The 19,157-nt window shown below is 34.5% G+C and overlaps 1 protein-coding gene across 1 annotated transcript; it reads right to left on the bottom strand.

Moving 5' to 3' along the window:
• Window positions 1-5,151: 5,151 nt before the first annotated feature.
• LOC128207878 (carboxylesterase 3-like) lies at window positions 5,152-8,104 on the bottom strand. The gene is made up of 2 exons (XM_052911058.1): window positions 6,463-8,104; window positions 5,152-6,327 (listed from the first exon to the last, which is right to left on the bottom strand). The coding sequence occupies exons 1-2, from the start codon at window positions 8,031-8,033 to the stop codon at window positions 6,090-6,092; spliced, it is 1,809 nt and encodes a 602-aa protein (XP_052767018.1). The 5' UTR covers window positions 8,034-8,104; the 3' UTR covers window positions 5,152-6,089.
• Between the last annotated feature and the right edge of the window lie 11,053 nt (window positions 8,105-19,157).

Here is a 19,157-nt window from a genome sequence, read left to right as displayed (position 1 = left end):
TATAGGCACATCAGAACGGATGGATATGCGAACGTCTACTGTATGACGCTGGACCTAGTCCTCTCTCTGAATCGGATCCGATTGTTAGAGTACTGAAACGATTCTAACTTGAAATTGAATAAAATTGGCGTAGAATAGCCTTGATTTATTGTCAATTTATAGCTGTAGAAGTTTTAACATCTTCGTGTACCTATTGCAACACCAAAGACATAAATAAACTGCTTTCAGTGAATCTTAAACTGCTATAAGCAACGGTAGGGCGGGTGACAACTTACACCTGTAGAATGCTACCAATAAACTTCGAACGACGAATACGCACCGCACACTACTTATATACTGAACCTAAATCTCGTGCACGGAAAATCGTGCAGGAGAACAATATCCCCGTTTAAAACCGGTTCTTTTTAGCGGGAACAACTATAATAAGAAACAGTATAGAACCGCGAATAATTTCCTATCTCTATTACAAAGTGCCGCAGCTTTCTCAGCATGTGTTGACATACCCATCATGGAGCGATCAGCCAAACCACGTCGACGACCTGAGCCTGTGGTTTGGCTTCGACCCGGAAGACGGGTTCGCCACGTGGACGTCCCTGTTTATAGAGAACCCCACCGACCATTGTGACAAACTTTATCAAGACAGGGTATGAAAATGAGCATTCAAACATTCGAACTCGTTATCACTTCTGTTTCAAAATCAAAACTGCTTGGATATATACTAATAGCTATATACATATTTATTTCCTAATCGATTACAAAAATGTGTTGTTTTTGTCTCAACGGTGCATTTTTCCATAAACTTTGAAAACATTCTTATGTTTATATTCTTTATTATACAACGAAACTGCCATGGATATTGATGGGCATCCAAGCAAGCATTTCTCTTTTCTTAAATGATTTAAAAAGAAGTCAGAACCTGAAAAGTTTAATGTGAATGTATATCAAGACCTCGCTTTTAGTTGGCGTAGGCAGAGTAAGGTAATTACCTTTAAAGTAGAGCAGTATAAGGACGATGGTCTTATACATTTGATGCAAAACAGCGTAACGCGTTGGCAGTTTTACTGAAGTTTAACCATTTCATATCTCATCTAAACTTACACTGTTAAACAAACGTTTTGAACATTATTGTGACCCCCATACACCTGCAGATATAGGTTCTATGGTCGGAGACGGTGTCCGGTGGCCTCACTACACTCGGGAGGGAGGGGACTACTTCTGCCTTGGGAATGATCGCTTCACACCGGGAAAACTTGTTTGCCCGTGAATTCAACTTCTGGACCAAGCCTCTTCCGAATGTCATATCGGCGGTTCGTGGAACTTGCAGTTATTGTGATAGAGACGACGACTGTGGTAACTGAACTGAAAAGGAATTGTCATCACCTGTTGTGGATCAAACCCCTAGTTGCTTAAGATATATGTATGCGTTGCTACACTACTACTATTCACACCAATATTTAGCTGCAAAAAATAAACAAAATCGACATCGTGTGTTTGTCTTCTTAAGATTTACCTTATTTATATTTGAATTGATTTTGATAAAAATGTCAACATCAGTGAAATAAACAGTGATTGTCCTAACCTGTTTAGACCGCCATCCGTCTTTGCTGAATCTCCCTCACTTTGGATCTTGTCCCGGAGTGGGAATAAGACACTATTTGGAGTTTATCGAAATCTCTTCGTATGACTTACACCGCTCGATGTACAGCTTTCATCGCGAGGTTCACACATTGAAATGTCCAATTTTTTAGTCGGTATGAGCAATATTTTCAATCAATTAGCGCCAATCTTCTACAGTCTGTTTCACAGCAGCAATTGCTTTCCGTACTTTAAAAGGGCTTTTGACACCTGCTACATTGAAAAACAAAAAAGGTCATGAACGTCATAAGTTAATACCCATTTATGTCAACTCTTAATAGACGTACTTTAATTAATTGACGATTTCATTTTCAAGTTTAAGGGCTTACTTCATTATACCAACCAAATAAGTTTTACTTTATATGGGATATACTGCTTCTAACATAAAAAAAACAACTGTTTCATAGCTACATCGATAGGTGCATGAACAATTAGATTTTACCAGCATATTTGAATATACACTTTGATGAACACTTCAGTATGAAATATCATTTGAAGGACACTCGACATTGACATTGACTTTGGACTTGAAAGATTGTTATTATCATGAACTGATTGTACGAAACAATCTTATTGCATAGTGGTCTTAAGTTTGCATTTTGAACATGGCTTAATGATATCGTATCACCTGGTGGACTTTGGAATTAATGAAACGAGATGCCTTTGTTCATTCCTATCGTCGTAGTTCTATAAATCGTGAATAAACAGTTTATCTCTGCGAGGCAAAATGGCAAAATAAAAATACTATTATTATTTTATCTTTCAAATTTGTGTATTCTGCTATTTGAAGGTAATTCATTGTCTCCGCAATTATTTTTTGCTAATCATTAATTTTAACATTTTAGGTATATCTTCTATTTTCTAAATTGATCTTGGCAATGTGAAAATCCTCTTGGTTCATTCATAATTCATATCGTTTCGACGTGAGTCAAGTAATAAAATCAAACTAAGTAAACTTATTTCAACGCACATTAGCAATTTAAAAGTGTCCATGTAGCAAGCCACTTGTCACTAGTGTGAAGGCTTGGAGCGTATACACTTCGAACTTGCTGTCAAAAAGCAACACCACAAAACTCTACAAACAGCACAGTACATAATTATATTTACTTGTAACCATTAGCAGATTGGAATTTAAAGCCCAAGAACATGTTGTTATTGCTCCACTAATTGCTATAGTAGACCTGCATGTTGGTAAATTGTACTAACTGCTCAATGGGAATGGCCTCCTGTAGTTGTATGACCCTAAATGTTGTTATATACCCCATACGGTCTCGTGTTTATCCAAAATTCTAGCCATGACAACAATACTGCCTCCGTAAGCATCACGTTTGTCTCAAGAATACTAAGCAGTGACACCTACCATGGAAACGCGCTGTATATATACAAAAAAACACGGATGGGACTTGCTGTCTTTTGGTTAAGAAAAGACACAAATAACCCTTGATATGTTCAAAAAGTAAATAAAAATCATAGAATAGTAGGAAACTTCAGTTTGGTATACATCTGCTTGTTTTGGGAGTTTATAAAGGTCTTCCCGCACCTAATTACTTTATTATGGTTTTGTCCCTTATATAACTAAAGCGTTTCGATGTTTGAAAGTGGCGTTAACTTCGCCTCAATCCATTAAGTAAATATCAAATGAAATGTATCATTTATACCCTGATGATCGACATCATCGAAACTAACTGCTTGCTTCAGCAATTTGGCGTATCACATGGAACTAACTTGCCCATTAGCCAGCAAAATATCATACGTATACATGTTAATGTTGCATAAGTTTCACTTCATCTGGCTAATTCAACCATAGCTTTATAAAAAATTAAAAATTGCGCTCACAAGAACAGCGCGGTGACAAACAAAAGTCTTTGTGTCATGGTGTACGAAAAGGTCCCGAATGTTCCATGCGCCTATACATTATTATACGTTACGACCATAATTCAAGATTTAACCTAAACATTTATGCACGGGGCGCCGACACTTAAGGTTCATATCGTTGCATTCATATGTATATTTTAATAATTGTGGGTGCACCTTACATTTAGAAAATAAGGCTGCATTCTTATTTTCATTTGGAAAATATCGGTACATAAACACATTTAAAACCAGCTCTTTATTTCATTTTCAAAACTTGATTTGAAACATAAATATTGATTTGAAAACATGCCATCACCTTAACCTTTTGAAAAATATTTCAATGTTCCTCGGCGTACCTTGTTATACCAACCTATTCCTTTTTGTTTCGGTAAACAACAAACTAAAATTACCGATTGCCAACGGCAGTCTACGTTAAAGCTAATTGTGAATGTAATAGGTAATTTCATCCAGTACGTAATTCAATAATGCACATCTTGATTATTTTTTAACGTAGCTGAACATTTCTATTTGATAAAGATCATAAATAGAATGAAGCATACATCAGATTTATACTTACGGAAATGGAAACACAATGATTCAATCGTAAAAGGTCATGCAATTGATAACAAAATTGGTCATACTTTCAAAAAGACGTCTACCGCTAAGCCAAGTGCAAGGCTAGCTATAACGTCTTTATTATCTACACTTTATTTAAATTAACCAACGCTCTGTAACGATTCGATGACTAGTTAAAGTCTGAGATTCTGATCTGATTTTTTAAACATATCTAGTTTAATACCGGAGAATTGAACCAACTGTATTTTTGAGATACACCATGGTGACATACCATCACCTTTTCAGAGATTTATGGAGAATTGAACCTGCTAACGTAAGTAATCGTAGTTGCTGTCTTCAAGATGGTGTTTTCATGCGAATGAAGACAGACGCTTTTCATAAACTGATCAATTTGTTTAATGTTACGAAACTAATAATAGATTTAATACTAAAGCAATAATATATTTTTGAAACGGTCTACTTAGTATAGGAATGCACCCTACAGTGGAATCAGGGTCATACACTTCTCAGCTGGGGTCTAAACAGGGATGGCTTAGCTAGGGCCTTTTTCAATTAAAAGTTAAAAATGTAGGATAGCACAGAAGACACTTGTTAATTGTTTTCGTTTCCTGAATAGTGTTTTTCCAATACTTGATTAAGTTCAGCTTTTATATATCTTAATCAATTGACGCTATTACGAAACAACGAGCGACAAAAAAACTTAAAAACTTTTTTTATTTATGACATGCATTAAGACAAAGCCAAACAAATACTTTCTACGACAACACACTCATTCAACGGTCCAAATGCAGGGCAGTATGAACCTTATGAACTGATAAGAGGTCATATTTCAGCTGACGCAATAATGGCCTAGTATGTTTGCATGCAGATTTAATACAATTAAAGATGCACTCTTACTCCCCAAAAAAAGTTTTACCACAATTAAAAATATTGTTTTTATATTCCAAAAAGCATGAATAATTGTCAAAAACAATGGTTAATATGAAGGATACCGAGTTTAAATTGAAAGAAATTAGCATGAAACACGGTATTAATACCTAAGAGACTAAAGTAGACCACAATAAATCTTTAAGCATTTACCAATCATTTAATATTTTTGCGCTTGATACTATTAAAACTTGGTTACAGTATTATAGTCCGGTTATCAGTCATAAATATTTTCCATATATGCATTATTTAGTAAGTAGTTTAGGGTTTATCAGTCGAAATTGATGTTTGTTAAACATGTGTATGTATTCATTTTGAATAAGAGTGTCACGTTAATGTCTTCTATCAAATTTTGTGATGTATTATATTTTAATCGTGTTAGTGTTAGTGGTTACGTATATTTGACTTGCCAGTATCTTTCGGAAACAAATATTTCGGTCATATAGGTCACACCGAATGATTCCGGACCGACTAGTTTGTTTGACATACTCGTTAAAATTACCACCGTTAAGACAAGACCGAACTTAAGACCGAACTTAACATTTCCAAACCTAGGAGTTTTTTTTTACGAAATTGGTGTTTAAACTAGACAATCATTTTGGAGTTTGCCTATATTCTTTGGCCGTGCCTTTTTTCATTTGGAAAATAAGATTGAAAAATGACTTTGTTTACAGATTGCCATCATAACATGTTCATATATAGTGTCATTGTTGCTATAATTGTGTCTGAGCTTTCTTTGGAAAGTATTTACTTGCTAAACTATGGTTATTGACTTTACTAGGTCATAAACTACCAAAAGGTGGCTTTTATCAAATCGCATATGACCAGACACACATATTGAAAGGTCGATTTATCCCTGAAGATAAACCTCTGGGCGACCTATATACGTGATGACTGAAGCCATAACGCTTTTGACCTTTACTGTTATTTTAGCACTGGTATTCTGTTTCATAAAATGTGTCATTGCATGTGTTTTGTTATCATATTATAGCATCATTAGATTGGGAACATAAACATGTTTTAATAAAATAAAATAAGTTATTTAATTTTTAAATAACTGAACGATTTAAGTTATAGTAAATATATTTAACACACATCTAGTTACAACCGTCACTGTCACAGTATCCATCTGGCGAATGCTCCTCAGATTTTCTCGTCTCCGCCACAAATGGCAAGAGTTTGAGCCAGAAATTGGCCTCTCTGGCATACAGATGCTCTCCGACGGAGTAAGTATTATTTGATAAGATGAAGTATTTCTCCGACTCAAGGTCATACGCTTCAAATTCTATATTTTGGTCTGTAACTGTCCCCAAGTTTACCGGCTGGTTAGGATTTCTACAAAATAAGTCAGATACTATTAAATCGGAATGGCTGGAAAGGAAAATAATAAAACGTATGGAAGTGTTATTTAGAAGAAAACAAATAAAAGTAATTGAAAGCAAATCATTCGTATACATTGACAAAACCTACCCCGACTTTATGAAATTCGTGAAGATTGTCAAGAACATTTTTGAGAGCTTGTACTCCCATGACTTAGGTTCTATCCCATATGGCGTTGACCACTTTGTAAATCCATCTTCCGTATCGAAGCCAAAGAGAAGCGCCGCTTCGTCTCCATGATTTGGTTGCTTAGCCCAAGCCGGTACTGCCAATATATGTTGAGTCACCAAGGCATCCATGAAGTACAGGTAGCTAGATTTAGAACTTAAACCGGCATAGGTTCTTATCATATCAATGGTTTCGATGTTGAAAACGTAGTCTCCAGATATTTTGACAAACGTATCTAGTACAACGTCTATATTGGACGGGTCCTTCCAATTGGTATATTCCGCTATAAGTAGCTTATTTATTGTCTCCGAAGCGTTTTCGCCAAACATTATTTTTGAAATTTTAGGTATCTCTTCATTCTCAAGTTGTTCTTGTGTTAGAGAAAACCCGAGTGTATCGTTCACACCACAGAACGATGCTATATTCATTAACCCTTCACCAGACATAAGTCCAGTCATGAAATCTAAATTGGCAAAATTATTTCGACGCTCTTTGGCAATGTCAGAGTCTCCATGTATCAAGTCATTTGGTGGCTCTGGAATTAAATCATCATCCACCGTGGTGACAAACTCCATTGGGAAAGTAATGAAACCATTGTTGTCGTTCAGTACGTGGTGAAGCTCTTCTGACGGTTTGGAGCGTATGCAATCCGCTATCTCTTTTGTATTCTCGCTGTCACAGTCAAGCAGTTTCGCAAATCTACGTGTTACCTTAAGCGGATTTGAATTAAATGCCCAGGGGCATGTAATTGCTCCACTCATTGCGATTGTTCGTTTGAGTAGACCTACATTTCCTGGATAAAGACTTTGGTAAATTGCACTAGCTGCCCCTGCAGAATGGCCTCCAATAGTTATGGCGTTTGGATCTCCACCAAAGGCTTCAATATTGTTATGTACCCATTTAATGGCCTCATGTTGGTCCCAAAGTCCGTAGTTACCAGGTAGATGTTTGTCTCCTGTACTCAAAAATCCGAAAACACTCAATCGGTAACTAACCACGACCACGATAATGTCTCCGTAAGCACTGAGTGTGTCTCCAGGGTAGATTGCAGCGCCACCTACAACAAATCCTCCACCATGAATATGTATGAGGACAGGGACAGGGCTTGCTGTCGTCTTTGCTGGGGCGTAAATGTCTAAGAAAAGGCAGTCCTCTGCATCTTGAAGAATTGCGTCCGGGTTACGCTTTCCATTAAGCCCAATAATAGTTTGAAAACAAGCTGGTTTATATTGCGTTGCGTCATATATGCCCGTGACCGGAAGCTTAGTTAGAGGTTTCTGAAATCGGAGAGTATCAACTGGAGGTTCAGCATATGGAATCCCTAGAAACCTTCTCACTCTGTAGGTTTCATCTAAAAAAGTAAATGGCCTTATGTATCCTTTAAATGTACCCACTTTTGTTGCCACAATTGCATCTTTTTTGTCCTCCTTTGAACAAGCAGCTATCTCCACACATGTCAATAGATATATAGAAAAAAGTGCAGAAACGATCATGTTGTTATATGGTGAAAGTTGCAAAATCTTTTAATTCTATGAATTCCGAGGCCATCTAAATTTCACTCTACTCTAACGTCTGTATACGTCGATGCAAAGACACATTTAAACAGGCATGTGCATTTTGTTTATCAGTAAGATGTACCGAAATATAACCCTGAATATTTACACAATGATTAACCCCGTTCTCAAAGTGTATCTTATTAAACGATATGCATTTTCGTCTTGTTTCTTGTTTGTGATATTATGTTATATGTCTTTGGCGTTTACCCAGTGCCATTAACCCGGGTTTATGTTTAAACTTTTGCTACTGAGCTTGTTTCTGTAGCTTTTCGCATTAATATTGTTCATCTGGAGCCTTCTTTCGTGTTCGATCATGAAGTCACTTATTTTTCATATACTAGTATGAATAAAGGCGAACAAAGCTGGTTTGTAGCATTATCCTTTGTAAAATTTAAGTATCTTCGTTTCTGCACATCATCACCTACAAAAACGTTGTATCTTCTTCTATTCATAAATGCAATTATTGAGTTATTGCTCTTAAGGGACGATATATAACTCTAACAAATGATGCATAAATAAAATGGTGTCACCACAATCAAAATTTCACATTTGAGTATCGGATACGTTCCATCATGCACAACAAAGTGCATTTAGTGAAAAGAAAACGATTAGACTAGACTAAGCTGATTCGGCGGATTGCTTCCAAAACGGGTAAGGTAGTTTATAAGAACATTTTCGTTGATGGAAACTCAAAAAGAAGTCCAGAAAACTAAAATAATTGGATGGTATTCTGCCAAGGAACCTACAGTTAAACTATAACGAGGAACGTCTTGAAGAATTCAGGTCTTTGTCTTACTTCGCTGTTTTCTTTTCCTCGGGTGGTTCTTGTAGTAATACAGAAGTAACTCTTACTGGTGAAGCACAAAAATGTTATTTATAAACTGAACTCCATAAAATATACATTTCTAAATATTACTGGTCCAATCCTAGTATGTATAATCTTCAACAAATCTCTGAAAGTACTAATATTTAAACTCAGAAAATTAAGTACATACTTACATGAAGCTTTTAATTAAAGGTCTATTTTACGAAGGTAATATTACTTTTATTTGTCAGTATGTTGTTATATCATATTGTTTTATTTTTATTTTATGTTTTGAAAAATACTTGCATCGTTTTGTATGTATTGAAGTTTGATATTTGTTAGCATATTAACACATTCTACGTCTTTGGTCTGATCTTGCAAATTTCAAATTTCACGTTGTTTTAAATCATGTCCTGTTAAAAGATTTCGCAAAAATTCTAAAATTGTGTCTAAAAATTCCTCATTTGCTATGTCATTTGTAAGTGCTTATGTGTGTATTTGGTTTTTCTCACGGGCCATATGGCATATATCTTCTGCTTCTTCTATATCAAATAACATCCGAAAGTCAAACAATATTCAAAAAATGAAATAAGAGTACAATCCCCAATTTTATTTCTCCAAATTTGCTCTGCAAAGAAACCATTATATATGTAGCTGTCATTATTGTTACCAAATACAAGTATACCATTGTCCGAAAAAGACTGAAAATAGACTTTTTAACCAGGTTTGGACATTGTCACTAAATCTACCACTTAGTATAACACGTGCAACGATATGAAAAGAAATTGAAATAATGAGTAATGATCTTATACCGGCATCAAATTTGAAAAGCTAATTATGTGAAAAAAGATTTTATCAATGTTGAGTACTTTTCAGAATATGTGCACTTCATTCAACCATTTCTATTATTTCAGAAAATCAAAGCCGGAGAATAGTTAACTATGTATGAGTTTTATTATCGAGGGGATTAGAAAAGATCTTTTAGCGGCTGACAGGGATAAACTATAAAGGCGTTGACATATTGCGTTATTGCGTGTAGGGACATAGAGAGTCTGGACGATGGGAGATAAAACCGACAATGACGTCGCTTTGATTAGAATTTGATAGTAAATAATTGACTGGTTAATGCATATGTGTTTGTAAATAATAAGCGACTGTTGTTTGGCTATGCATATATAAAACAATAAGAGCACAGGCATGATGCATCTAGAAATGTATATAGATATTTAAGAAGCAATAGTTGTATAAGAATTCAACATATTTCACAAAAAATAGGATTAACAGGATCCTGTACTTATGACGTTCGCACGAATCAAAACCGGTTTAAACTCTAACTTATCATTGGTAACACAGCAAAATACAAATTGATTCAGATAGGAAAATCCCTGTAAGTTTATTTTATAGTCATATTAATTTTACAAAAAAATAGGGCAGTAAAAGGTAAAAAAATACACTAACTCGTTTCGTTAGCGATATGTTGAGAATTTTTTTTTATAAAAAAAGGTGACAAATGCTCAGAATGAATGAAACAATGATTGTTATTGCGAAAAGCAAATGCCTTTTCTATTCTATGTATATTTTACAGACAGTGATGTATGTTGTTTGTAAGGAATAGCTGGTATTATGCACATATGAATTAATATAAGGGATTGTGGCTGTCAGTATGGGGAACGAGTTTGATATAATATTTGACGGACGAATTCGCATCTAAGGTCTAATTGCTTTCGCGGTGAGGAATCTTTGTTGATTGATAAAAGGCACGATCTAATAAAGGAATAAGCATTTGCTGGACGTCAACAAAATAAGGTAGTAGTCGAGATATGGGAAAACTTGATAGGCAAGTATTTATGTAAATAATGAAATCACATGAACGAACATTTGAACGCAAAGTGCTAGTCTTGTCGAGTGACATGTCAATAGGTAGTAGGCAGTTAGAAGGTGTTAGTTTCGAAGTTGGGATAATAAATGTTTGTATAAAAGACTTTGGAAGTCAAACTCCTGGAGAAATTTGGTTGACCGGGCTATAATGTATTGAACACTTATTTGTAATCTGTCAACATAAATTCTCTTCAGCACCTCCACCGTATGCCTGCAATGCATCTATTTTTTGAAAACACAGCCTGGTGAAAGTTATAAATGTGACTTTCTTAATTCAAGTTGATAGCAGCTCCAAGTGGCATTTCTTGTCGGGTTCGGGTCATTCAGCGCCCTTTTCAGAAACAATATAACTGATGCCTGCCGCCATAGAACTGTGAACCAGATAATATTCGCATTCTGATAACTACCCGGTATTGTAGTACGTCATGTTTATGTTTAAAATGTCCTGTGCTAAGTCAACCATTTATTGATACTATATTTTTTGTTAAAATGGATTTTAAGTTGTCACTTATGCATATTTTGAAGTTGTCATTGTGTGTTGTTTGAAGTTGCCATTGTGTGTTGTTTGAAGTTGTCATTGTGTGTTGTTTTGTCATTGTGTGTTGTTTGAAGTTGTCATTGTGTGTTGTTTGAAGTTGTCATTGTGTGTTGTTTGAAGATGTCTTTGTGTGTTGTGTGAAGTTGTCATTGTGTCTTGTTTGAAGTTTTCATTGTGCGTTGTTTAAAGATGCCATTGTGTGTTCTTTGGAGATGTCATTGTGTGTTGTTTGAAGTTGTCATTGTGGGTTATTTGAAGTTGTCATTGTGTGCTGTTTGAAGTTGTCATTGTGTGTTGTTTGAAGTTTTCATTGTGTATTGTTAGAAAATGCCATTGTGTGTTGTTTGAAGTTGTCATTGTGTGTTGTTTGAAGTTGTCATTGTGTGTTGTTTGAAGTTGTCATTGTGTGTTGTTTGAAGTTATCATTGTGGGTTGTTTGAAGATGTACACTGTATTTTCTGAAGTGTTTATTTGCCCATTTGATCTTTTTATTTTCATAATAAATAAATATCAAATTATACATGTAAAATGTTACTCTTTGTGTTCAGATCGTTACAGTTATATTTAATTATCATCATAGGTTTGTTGGTAAGCATTATCTTATGCGGCTTACAGAAAATGCTAATTTTTAAAGCATTGTACAAACATCCAGACAGACTTTGGATTAAACTGTAACTTTCAGGTCTATATATATATTGGTTTGAACCAATAATACATAATATAGGTTTGGTCAAAGTTAATTGAAAACTGACAAAGATAAATAGGTCGTTCGCACGATCTGCAGAGGGCACAAGATAACGTCTCTAAGAAAATTACCCGTCACCCATCAAAATCCTTATGGAAAACCCGACCGAAATTGACTTGTTTGCAATATAGTAATGTTCATTTGTTTTCAAGAGGAAATAAGAGTAATCACCAGAAGAAGGGCACATGCTTTATTATCGTTTTTTGTAATACCAACTTTCATTACTAGAATTACAGATGAACTGTAGAGTTGGATGTTTTCACTTCCTTCGAATAAAATGTTAATTGGCAGTTATGAATTATTACGAAAAGATATGATTAACAGTAAGTTACAATTTACAAAAATACGAAACCAAGAGACATCACTAACAACAACGATACATTAAACGCCCTCATGATTAAAGAAGTGTGAAATTAGAAACTCCTTGACTGGTTTAACCACCGATTAACTATTTATTTTTTCACTGACTCTTGATAATGCTATTTGTATATACTTGTTGAATGTGTATTTGTTTTTGTGTTTGACCATTACATTAAAACTAAAGCAGTTATTGATAATTAATTAAATTGTATCGTTTACATTAAAAGACATTAGACGCATTGATAAGCTCATACCGGTTGCATTCGAAAATATAGTTGAAGAATTACTTTACTTTGACTTGTATTTTGTTATTCTAAAATGCTTATCTTATAATCTAGCTATTAAACTCTCAATTGAGTTAAAATATACGTTTAAAATGCCCTTTGATGACGACACAAGGGGATAGCCGATAACAATCATTTGTTCGTGCAATGTGATTTATACTGTGATATCGTTCGGTACTGATACCCTGCTAGTAGAATTGTCCAGGGGAGATAACCGGGAACCAGGAACTAGGGAGAGCTGAGACGAAACCGGAGCTTCGGGCCAGGAGCATGCTTGTTGTAGTTGAAGGTAAAAGCCACATTCTTAGATGAATATACGGGTTATGCAGATACATTAAGGAAAGGTAATTGTCCCAAATAACTTATGCTAATTGGTATATTTAAGTACGCTGAAAAACACCACAATACTCAAACAGCAGAGAAAACTCTTTCATTACATTTATGTCAGACATTACAGAATTAGATGTTGAGTTCATTCTCAATGGAAGCACAGCCCTCGACCGCGAGACCAACTGCAGAATTTTTACTTTTGTTCAGAATTTCATCAAGGATTCGAAATACTTACCAAGGGGGAGGACATAATTCCGTTTCATGCAAACATTAAGTTAGAGAAATGTTTCATGGCAAACAAAATGGCGGATTAAGAATGAAAAGTACCGATTCAGGTAGCAACGTTTGCTGGTAAGTGGACTTTTTCTTAAATTTTGAAAAATGTATGCGTCCGGTATGTGGCGAATAACATATCCTTCCATCGACATCTTAGTTTGGTATCATCACTTTAAAGATAAAAAAGATATTGAACAGGTTGTGGCTGAGGAGGCAATGTTTACGAATAAACGTGTTGATTTTATCCACATTATTTTCGCATTTTCTCGGCAAATATGACATATCTGTACACGTTGTAACTGTGCTTTCATGAATATATCCCAATTTTCAAGACTTCATGGTTATTACTCGACTGTACAAGTTTTCTGACCGCTATTTTGTTCCTTAACCCCCCCCCCTCCCCATTGTGTTTATTGCAAGCTAATTACCCACATTTTGGTGAAATGCAAACAAACTTTTGCACAATTGTTTAGTCTTGAGAGGATACGTTTTTAATTCTGGGAATCGCTAATGATCACGAGTCTTTCAGTTTGGTATGTGATGTGTATCATTTATAAAGTCAACGACCTTTTCACTTCAGGAACTGACCTGAACTTCACCATGGCCCGATTTAGAAGGCGAACGAGCCTCATGTTATACAGAAAATCACACAAGACCACAGTTACAAAGAAATCCGTCAATACAGGAACAAAAAATGCTAGCCTGTCGCCGATGAAATGCGCTTGTGTGATGACAACTCCCAAAGTAATTAGATTATCAGTGTACAAACAGAGATGTTTAATGTCTTTAACTCGTAACAAAACACCCAAATGGACACGATTAGCTCTCGAAATACAACATAGACATTAGCGCGTTTAACGCGCCTGATAAAAGATGGAAAGTATTTAATGAAGTCAATTTCAAATCAAAATGGTATGATTCAGAAAACACCTCCGCCTTGCGTCATTCTGAGGAAACGAAAGATTTCTATTGTACTTGACAGAAATTACTTGGCCAGTTTCTCCGATTTTAATGTCTTCAAATAAGTTGTAGGAAATTGACTTTGTTGAAAACTTTCCATTTTTACCAGCTGCGTTTACGGCATAGTTAATGGAATGTTTGACATGTTCATTCCCTGCTATTCATCCCTTGTTTATTGCACTGGGGTCACAGCAGGGGACAATAATTTCCTGTGTATTTGTTTATTGGCACAGGGCCATTTAGAGTGACACTTTGAGAGTCGATAATCTCATTGTCTCACTAATATATAACCAATTCTTGTAATACAATTTGCATAGCCAATGTATTTATAAATTTGACCGATGGGAAATAAATAATAAATAAGAGAAATAAGTGTTTTACTAGTTATATAACTGATATATTTCAATCCACTTTAAATACATGGTCACCATTGTTATATCCAAATTGTGAAGCATCATTGTTAAATCCTATTAATGGGCTATTATATACATGTATATCATATAACAGTACTCTAAGTCTTTGTTAGCATTGTTATAATTTTTTTATTATGATTTGAAAAAGAAAAAACAACAAAAACAACAACTAAGACAAGATAATTTGTTCATCTCTTTATAATAAGACCTCCAGAGCTGCACAGCAGGACACTCAGATCTGAAATCTGATAGACAACAGACAGTAATAAAGATTAAGATCAATACACAGAAGTTGTTTACTAAAAAAGGATTGGGGGCGGCGGTTTCACTTATAGAAAACTTAATCTAGGCCTTCAAAGGCTGTATTGTGACACAAAAGTTTTCCAATATGTCAGTTGCTTGGGTATTTTCTTGCCCAGCAGCTTGTAGCCCTAGTTCAACTATGTCTTCATCTAATTCGTTGCTTTCAGCATTTATTTTAATTGCCACATACTCATGAACCTCTGTACTGACTGAATTTTCATTATTTCGCTCTCCGCGACATACTGCACATGTATTGTGTTTGCTTGAGATTTCGACTACTGGACTTGTTTCTGTAGTTGTTATATAAATATTGCACGTTTTAGAAATATTTGTGTTTTAGGGAGATGAACACTTATCACTAAAATATATCCATAGAACACTCAAAAGAATAGTAATTTTATAATGAAAATAATAACTTTGGGGCCAAAGTACTTTCTCATATAAGACATACACCAGTATACTTTAAAGGTGGATACTCATATAGCAAGTCAAGTATAAGCTATCACACATTGTATAAATATAAACTTCTAACAATTCCAAACATATGTGCTGTAAAAAGTTCAGGAAGTGTATATCTCTGTAAAGCGTAGAATATAACGCTTACAAACGAACATGTCCAAATGATAAGTTGAATATATGGCATTGACCGGAACAAGCTCTATAGCTAAATGTTCACTGTGCTATTTTTTTCTCGGCGTAAATCCAAAGTTCAAACGGACACAGAAAGCAAGAAAACTTTAAAACAACACAGTTCAAACAAAACACTGTTAACAACCTCAGATAACACTAATTTAACATCCATTTAAACAGATAAACATGTCACCAATACATGTTCTACTTTTCATATTTCAATAGGTAACACAATACACAATGTATAATAAGAAATAAAAACTACAATGTAGTGTATAGTCTATCAAAATGATTCAGTGTTTTATCATATTGACATGTCTCCTTACTCGGATGTTTGCTCATGCAGTAATTTTCTTTACAGAAATACTTGTCTGAACAACTAATTCGACCTGCGTATCTATTACAACAAACCTTATTTTGTTGACGTCAAACAGGCATATGCCATTATTATGGCGTTCCTTTTATCAATCAGTTGGAATTCCAAGGTGGCTTCAACTTTTACCATTCAACATTTTCTATTAATGTTATTTGTATGTGGGTTGTCTTTTTTGCCTTAAAATTGTCTGCTAATCATTCAACTTCGTATCTGTTTTGTTTCATGACAACAGTGTCAGTGTAATTATTTCTGATTATTACTTAATATTCCAATTAAACTTATTACTGGACTCTAAACGATTTTAAGGCGGTAATTGACGCTTTGCATTTTATCATGACGGTAAACAGTGTATTAGAAACCATAGCAAATGCAACGAAGTCGCTCATTTCCTTCCAGGTTTACTTTATAGTTTTAAATCAAGTCATCTTTAAACACAAACGAACCATTAGAGGACTGATCGACATGAGATCATCCGCTATTTTAAGGACAATATTTGCATTTACCAAATTTTTATATATTGTTGTTCTTACTATTTTGAATTTAATTTTATCATAAATGAAAGTTCCTATGTGCTCAACTAAAGCTATTAAATAGGAAAGAAAGCAATTTTCTTGAGTTAACAATTTGTATTGACGTTACCGTAACGCTGTTTTGGTATTGCTGTTGCATTCTGTCCATTAAGTAGCACATGAAATGTCATATTAAGTCAGTTTAAAGTAATCAGAGAAGAAACTAATCGTCTTGTATTTTCAATAAAGCCATCCAAATGTTTTACATAATTTCTTTTAACGTTACGTAAAAGTTAGAAATTATTTTACAATGTCAGTTTTTATTACAGAAAGGACATTTATGACATTTTATGAAAAGTAAGGTTGCATAAGACATTAAAATAAGAACAAATTATCAATGAACGTAATTAAGGCAGAATATCAGAAATAAGCACAAAATCGAAAATAATATTTTTCACTATGCGTCTGTGAAAATTTGAGCAAAATAATAAATAAAAGCTCATAATATATAATGTTTACAAATGTACATAGCACTAAAGTAAAGTCGGTTGACGTCAATTAATTTTGATGAAATACGTAATTAACAACATCAATTAAAACGACTACAGCACCACATTAAATTAAATGTATGTATCCAACAACAGTAACTACTACAACAACAACAACAACAACAACAACAAATATAATGATTATTATTACATATATACATTGCTTTTCTTTCACTCTCAGTTTTATCAGATGTATTTATTTCTTATATTGAAAACAAACAACTACTACAACAACAACAGCAACAACTACAACTACTACTACTACTACTACTACTACTACTACTACTACTACTACTACTACTACTACTACTACGACTACTACTTCTACTACTACTACTACTACTACTACTACTACTACTACTACTACTACTACGACTACTACTACTACTACTACTACTACTACTACTACTACTACTACTACTACTACTACTACTACTACTACTACTACTACTACTACTACTACTACTACTACTACTACTACTACTACTTCTACTACTACTACTACTACTACTACTACTACTACTACTACTACTACTACTACTACTACTACTATTACTTTTACTTCTACTACTACTGCAATTGCTACTGCTACTACTACTGTTGCTGCTGCTGTTGCTGTTGCTACTACTACGAATACTGCTTCTACTTTTTCTATTACTACTGCTGCGACTACTACTACTACTACTACTACTACTACTACTACTACTACTACTACTACTACTACTACTACTACTACTACTACTACTACTACTACTACTACTACTACTGCTTCTGCTACTGCTACTGTAACTGAAGTTACTGCTACTGCTGCTACTGCTTCCACTACTTCAACTTCTATTGCTGCTGATGCTGAAAATGCAGGATACAACATACATACTTGCCTCAGAATTGCATAAATCATCAGAAATTCATGGTAAATGTACACATTTCTTGCACTTTCAACAGTGTTTTCATTCCCTTGAAACGTTACTAAATTACAACTGCCTAATAGACATTCAATTTAAGACATTTTATATTTTCACACGTTTGTTACAAAATATTCTAATGCAATTTAAAAAGATCCGTATATGGAAAGACGGTGTAGCTATGACAACATAAGCCATTCGACAAATGACAAAATGGTAAACATATTGTTTGGTTTTGTGTCATGCAGTAATAAAGTGATATCTCATCCATTTTCTTCAGCACACATCTACGATGTGATACTGTGAATCTGCTTGGCTCAGAACCATGTGCTTCATAATTAGATCATCGGTTAAAGCTTGGTTACTAGGCTTTTCCTTGTAGTTTACGTTGTAATACTGTGAGTTTGTTTTAAAAAAAGTTCCGACAAAGGTAACCACGGGCATACCTAAAGTTGCTGTCAAGGGATTTTTGTTGTGTATTCTAAGATTTGAACGATCGCTGATTAAAGAAATAACTTGTAATTAGTTCAACCGGGTTCGTATTGACACAACCAAACTTAAAAAAAATAATCTTTGTGACTTTCCTTTGGGATGCATCTACACTATGTCAAATATTTTCTCTTGTTTTTAAAAGAATCTTCAAATTTATGTTGAATGCAAGAATACACTGCGAACGTACGTTATAATAGGAGTTGCAACATATTACGAACGATTGCTGATTATTAAAATTACTTGAATCTAGTTCAACTGGGTAATTATCAGACACAGCCAAACTTACAAAAACACGTAAGCCTTTGTGACTTTTCTTTTGAATGCATCTACACTAGGCTTAATATTTTTTCTATTGTTTTTAAAAGAAGCTTCAAAATGTGAAAAACAGGACAACGCTGCGAACATACGTCATAAAACGAAGGACTCGCACAAACACGAAACTCCTGAGTATCAATCAAATGACGCATACATGGGATTTTGACGATATCTGGAGGAAAAAAGAATCACTTTGTCCTTTGCAATTTAAAGAGAAAACTGAAGGCACGATTTATGAAACCTTGAAGACATTGGCAAACATCGCAGAGATAGTGCCGTCAACATATCAAACAATTATCTCAATTCTTGAATGCCTTCCAATACAACAGAGGAAAAAAGGAAACGTGTTTGTCGAGTTCAAAGAGTGTTATATTGTTTTGCATTATCGGCACCC

Source organism: Mya arenaria, chromosome 11 (assembly GCF_026914265.1).
Source record: "Mya arenaria isolate MELC-2E11 chromosome 11, ASM2691426v1".
Classification (NCBI taxonomy): domain Eukaryota; kingdom Metazoa; phylum Mollusca; class Bivalvia; order Myida; family Myidae; genus Mya; species Mya arenaria.
Note: the sequence above shows the minus strand (reverse complement) of the source record. Positions and strands in the feature narration are given on the sequence as shown.

Bases quoted from the DNA above. Each gene is read 5' to 3' on its own strand.
- LOC128207878 (XM_052911058.1), bottom strand. From the start codon at position 8,033: ATGATCGTTTCTGCACTTTTTTCTATATATCTATTGACATGTGTGGAG. The intron at 6,328-6,462 runs GTAGGTTTTGTC...CTTATTTTGTAG, and splicing joins ACGAATTTCATAAAGTCGGG to AAATCCTAACCAGCCGGTAA.